Raw genomic sequence first — 5920 nt, forward strand, 5'->3', positions numbered from 1 at the left:
TGAACTGGATTAACGTGACATAGCAAAACTCTGATACTTAGTTAAATATGATGAAACAATACTTCAGAGATCATTATATTGTACTTAACTTTAATTTTCTTTTCTTTCTATTTAGACAATATTGTCTACCATCTGCAAGTAGTAATCCTCAGTCTCGATTATTCTATATATTATCTCGATTAATTCATGTAAAATCATTGGCAAAGTGTCCATTGTTTTACTTTCTCTTTCAACGTTAATCAATGTGAAAAAAACTCTCTAATCTCACCTTAACATAACAAATTAAATAAATATGAACAGAAATTATTATCTTTCAACCATTTAGTATATCCCCACAAGAGAGACGCCTCGGTTCTCGTGCATAGTTATCTCCCCCCCTCTCTCTGTACACATCTATCTAACACAGATAATATCTCTATATTAATGTCTTACTCTTTCACATAGATTTAAGCGTGTAATTTCCAGTCTAAGTTAAATCTTCAATCAGTTCTTGGGAAAACAAAATAAGTAGAGTAGGCAGTGTTTAGTAAGCATAGCGCTGTTTCCCAAAGAAAAAAGAAAGTCTTTCCCGTTCACCGACGATAATGGATATGGATTCTTCTTCTGAGAACTGGCTTGGCTTCTCACTTTCCAATATTAACAGCAACAGCAACAACAATAGCAGCATTAACTTGCCTTCTAATAATTCTTCAGAACTTTGCCTCTTCCAAGCTTTCAACTCCAAACCTAATAGTATTTTTCCCTTCTTCACTCTTCTTTATTTTCGACTTCTCTATCACAAAGATCCTACATGTAACTTACATGTAGGATCTCTGTCACTGTGTATGTATAAATCTCTATGGCTGGCTAAACGCATAGAGATCTTCTAAGAAGCATTTTAGCTGTATAGACATGATATATTGATAGTATATGATTTAACCTATAGTATACACTTAACTATAAAGTGATTCAAGTTTAAATATTGATGGGTCTGACTCATCAACCTTTAGGGTTCTTATTACAGTACGTACTATTGCACTCATGAAATTATAACTTCTTACTTGTATGCCTATATACCCTATATGTAAAAAAGATTGACAAGTGTTTTAACCTATTTTGGCGAGTTAATTACTTTAATTTTCAGATTATTAATCTAATTTAATATGAACTGTATATGTAGTTGTGTTTTAAATGATCTCATATCGTTCAACTTTTAAATTTGTTGTAAAGGCTGATCAACAAGTATGGATGTGATTTTGTACGTATAGGCGGAGTGGAAGAAAATGGAAAAGGTGCTGATGGTCCGCCAAAGCTTGAGGATTTCTTGGGAGGAACCTCAAGCATTACTGCTGCAGCTACTGAAGTGTGTTGGGAAAATCCAGCAACAACAACAACTACTACTTCTCTATGTGAATATGGCTCTGAGCTGAAGACCATAGCCGCTAGTTTTCTACGTAGCTTTTCTGCTGATCAAAATAATTCGCAGAATAAGCAGTTGGCTGTGGTGGCGTTGCCGCCGGCTAAGAAGGCAGTCGAGACCTTTGGACAACGCACCTCTATTTACAGAGGTGTTACTAGGTGAATATATATATATATAATTAAAGACTTACATTAATGGTTTTTATTCTTTTTGGAACTTATTAATGGATTTAGATATACTATAATGATTTTGTGCTTTCTTTTCGGGATGTGCTTTAGACATAGATGGACAGGAAGATATGAAGCTCATTTGTGGGATAATAGTTGCAGAAGAGAAGGACAAAGTAGAAAAGGAAGGCAAGGTATGCATTTTAGGGTTTCCGGCAACTTCCTTTCTGTTTCAAAGCTTATCATTTAAGGGGAGAGTTCTACTAAAAAGTTTAATTTCTTCTAAATTTTTTATTTTTGCAAGGTCATCCAAATATCATAGAAGTTAAAGATTTTATTTGTTTCAACATGAAAGTATATGATAAATACTAGTAACGCATAGTTTTTCTCTTTACCGTGGAAAATTATCTCTAGATTTGAAGTGAATCTTCGAAAGAAAAGATTGTAGTACTTATATGATATGATATGCACAAAGAGGAATATGGACTAATTTTGTTTCTTTCTATGTCAATATTGTACAACCGAATGATTGTGGCTCTGGACGATTAAAATCATCATTGCGGAATTTCAGTTTACTTAGGTGAGTACTGAAATCTCCATTATCCAAATTCATTCATTTACTATTACTGTGTTACAGAAGATTCATTTTGCAATGAATGTGTACGTTTAAGGCTTTAGATTCTCATTGGATTCTTATTTTCTAATGCTTTGTATAAGATTTTTTATAACCTAATATTCTTTTACATCTTTTTATGATTAGGTGGTTATGATAAAGAAGAGAAAGCAGCTAGAGCTTATGATCTTGCTGCTCTCAAGTATTGGGGTCCGACCACCACCACTAACTTTCCGGTAAGGAAATTTAGAACCAAATCTCAGAAGGGAAAATAAAGAATTTTCTAATTACTTTCTCTTATTTCCTCTACATTGAAATTTAATATTGAAGTCGTGATCTATATATTTGAAGGTATTGAACTATGAGAAGGAGCTTGAAGAAATGAAGAGCATGACAAGGCAGGAATTTGTTGCTTCTCTTAGAAGGTTAGAACTCCAAATAATAGTAGTAATAATCATTATAATTATAGTATAGTTTTCTTTTCCACATAGACTAAATCTACTTTTATCTCCCCCCCCCCCCAATAAATGTACTTTTATCTCAGTGCGGAATCTACTGCATAAGCTAAGGCTTTGTTGTATTTTCTTTTAAATCATTTTCTTGTCTCGTTGAGCCCAAGAAAGTGCGTAATCCTATATACTATATTTACTTATCTTTTTGTTAATGTAGGAAAAGTAGTGGGTTTTCAAGAGGAGCCTCCATCTACAGAGGCGTCACAAGGTTCGGAATATTATTTATCTTTTGTTTGTTGTTTTTGTCTGGTTTATGTGTTCAATTAAGGAGCTAATTCAACAAAGGTTTGTTTTATTTTAGGCACCACCAACATGGTAGATGGCAAGCAAGAATCGGAAGAGTGGCAGGAAACAAAGATCTCTATCTTGGAACCTTTAGTGAGTTTTTATTATCTTTTTGTTGCCCTCCACAAATATATAATTTCTAGTCCTCTATTTAGCTCGACTAGTCAATAGATCATCCATTGTTTATATTATATTATATTATTATCCATTATACTCCCTCCGTTTCAATTTATGTGAACTCATTTGACTGGGCACGGAGTTTAAGGGAAGAAAGAAGGCTTTTGATCTTGTGGTCTAAAATGAGGCACATATATAAATCTGTGTAAAGGTAAATTGTTTCTAAATAAGGAAAGGGGTCATTTTTTTTTGCACGGACTAAAAAGGAAATAGTTTCACCTAAATTGAGAGTGAGGGAGTATTAGTTGTGTTTATTCCACCAAATCCAAAAAACAAAAGCAACAAATTAATATGCACGTCATTCAACAGCACTGCCTTACTGCTATTTGATACCTTTGGCGGTGGATACCCTAAATTATCTGGCTCTGCCGTAAGGTAGGGGTTGACAATAAATGACATACGTGGCTTTTTTTAAGTGGTCTTTTGGGTGGCAACAATATGAACGTTTTATTTTTGTTTTTGGCTGGATCTCCTTTTAATTGCCCAAGGTTTTTGTTGCTGGTATTTGCTTGTCCCTACTCTCTGCTTACTTGACAGTCGAGAAAGAGGGGTGGGAATATGTTTTTATAGGACTACCGTAGCTTGTGATAGGTACAATAATATTAAGAGGTTAACTCAAAAGAATTACATTATCTCTGAAAAACGACTACAAATAATTTTTGTTAAAAAATTAGAATTGCTAAGTTAGGAAATAAGACATACAGTAAGTTAAATTTCTTTATAGTGAATATTAATTCAATCCCGAAACTAATAAATTTAAGTTATACACAGTTAATAATCTTTTTCCTATTAATGAATTTTAACCGGCAATATATTGCAAGTTAGTTGTCATTTTTATTATAGTATAAAATAAATACAAGAGTCAGGCTTTGACCGTGTATTTATGCTGGCTAGTCTCTTAGCTTCCAACTTGTCCTTGAATTTGTTCAATATGTTTCATTCATTAGAATTGTCTTTTTAATTTTATTTTTCGATGGGGAAGGCTGTCTGTGATGATGATCTTTTGCAACAAATTTAAGTCCGTCAATATAATCAAAACTCTTTAGACTAATCGTGATGATTTTAATGCAAATAATAGGCACCCAAGAGGAAGCAGCAGAGGCCTATGACATTGCTGCAATCAAATTTAGAGGACTAAACGCTGTGACGAATTTTGACATTAGCCGTTACGACGTTAAAAGTATCGCCAGTAGCAATCTCCCTGTTGGAGGGATGAACAATATATCAAAAACCTCATCAGAATCTGCTTCTGAAAGTAGTAAGAATGTCGAAGGAAACCGATCGGACGATCGAGATCGAGATATCTCCTCTGCTACCTCTGCTCCATTTTCCTCTCAAGCTCCAAATATGGTCAACCTTGGTTTCGGATTGCCTATCAAGCAAGACGTTTCCGATTTCTGGTCAATCCTCGGATACACTAATGATCAAAACAACGGTAGCAAAAACCCCAGTGCAAATGCAACATTCTGTCATGGTCCGCCTGATGGTACGACTATTCAAACACAAGGTACAACAATCATCAGCATGGATCTCCCTGCTACTACAACCTCTCTGAATGAAGTCAACAACAGTCGAGTCATATTCAATGAAGAAGGGTACTATCACCAGCAGCAGGAGCAGGAGCAGGAGCAACAAAGTGGTAGTTGTAGCACAATAACTTCTGTCCCTAGTGACATAAGCATGGCCTTAAACAGCAATGCCACTACTACTACTACTCTTGATGGCTCTAATTTTGGTAATTGGATGCCACCTTCTCTTCATTCATTCCAGACTACTGCAAAGAATAACCTAGCACCATTCCAGACCCCAATTTTTGGCATGGAATAAAATGGAAAATAATTGGAGGGAAAATGAAAAGACGAGAGAAGAATTGAAGTGGTGGACTTTTCCCTCTTGTGTTTTGAATGGTTTTTTGTCACTTACCAAAGAAGTGGGCTGGTCAAAAAAGGTGGTATTGGTGAAATTTGCTTTTTTGCATGGGCAAGAGAAGTGGGACGTACAATAATTTCACAGCAACTAAAACAGAGATGGCAGGGTGCTAACTGAATCTTTTTGATTAAGTTGTTTCTTTACCTTTTTTTACTTTTTGCTTGTTTGACTGACATGAGTTATCTATGGCTAGAAAATCCCTTTTGTACTTTCCCGTCAGCAACAATTTCATTTCCAATCAAATTTCTTCCCGCTCATTCTCCCCTTTGACGCGCCTGCGTTGTTTTCTTCTGATGGGGTACGGGATATGAGAATTGACCACATATGTATGCTGTCATTTTCTTCTGAATGATGACTAGATACAAGTTTTTTCTCCTCTTATTTTCCAGAGCACGTTTGGGTTGATGTAGCAAGATGATCATGATAATAAAACCGTATTACTTTAATTTTGTGCTTGGTTACTTATACATCTCTTTAAGGGGTCCTTTGGAAGGGTGTAGAAGAATAGTGCGGGATAATGTGTATTAGTAATGCATGAGTTAGTAATGTAAGTATTAGTTATGCAGATATTATTTCTTAGCTATTGTTTGGTGTGGTGTATTTAAAATTCTAATGCATTACATAATTTTAAGAAATATAGTTGTTTATAAAAATACCTTCCATATTCTCTAACTTTAAGGGACTTTAACGATAATTTTGTCTTTAAGCATACTAATGCATGCATTAATAGCCTTGGTATTACTAGTGTCATGGTTTTTTATGCATTATTTATATATAGGATAATACCAAGTATGATGTATAACTAATAATTCAAGTATTAGTTATACATAGGTTAGAA

General features: G+C 34.6%; 1 protein-coding gene across 2 annotated transcripts; it reads left to right on the forward strand.

The window, feature by feature from the left end:
• The first annotated feature begins 361 nt into the window (after window positions 1–361).
• On the forward strand, window positions 362–5528 carry LOC104221008 (AP2-like ethylene-responsive transcription factor AIL5). Of its 2 annotated transcripts, XM_009771979.2 has the most exons (9): window positions 362–732; window positions 1248–1557; window positions 1678–1760; window positions 2138–2146; window positions 2327–2415; window positions 2531–2604; window positions 2849–2899; window positions 2993–3069; window positions 4232–5528. In XM_009771979.2, the coding sequence occupies exons 1-9, from the start codon at window positions 585–587 to the stop codon at window positions 4978–4980; spliced, it is 1590 nt and encodes a 529-aa protein (XP_009770281.1). In that variant the 5' UTR covers window positions 362–584; the 3' UTR covers window positions 4981–5528. The 2 variants fall into 2 exon arrangements, with proteins under 2 accessions (XP_009770281.1, XP_009770282.1); XM_009771980.2 differs by lacking the exon at window positions 2138–2146.
• The last annotated feature ends 392 nt before the right edge of the window (window positions 5529–5920 follow it).

The sequence above is a fragment of the Nicotiana sylvestris genome, chromosome 11, assembly GCF_000393655.2.
Source record: "Nicotiana sylvestris chromosome 11, ASM39365v2, whole genome shotgun sequence".
NCBI classification, from domain to species: domain Eukaryota; kingdom Viridiplantae; phylum Streptophyta; class Magnoliopsida; order Solanales; family Solanaceae; genus Nicotiana; species Nicotiana sylvestris.

Excerpts from the sequence above, each read along its gene's own strand:
- LOC104221008 (XM_009771979.2), top strand. The coding sequence starts at position 585 with ATGGATATGGATTCTTCTTCTGAGAACTGGCTTGGCTTCTCACTTTCC. Across the intron at positions 1,558-1,677 it reads ATTTACAGAGGTGTTACTAG|ACATAGATGGACAGGAAGAT; the intron begins GTGAATATATAT and ends GATGTGCTTTAG. Across the intron at positions 2,416-2,530 it reads CCACCACCACTAACTTTCCG|GTATTGAACTATGAGAAGGA; the intron begins GTAAGGAAATTT and ends ATATATTTGAAG.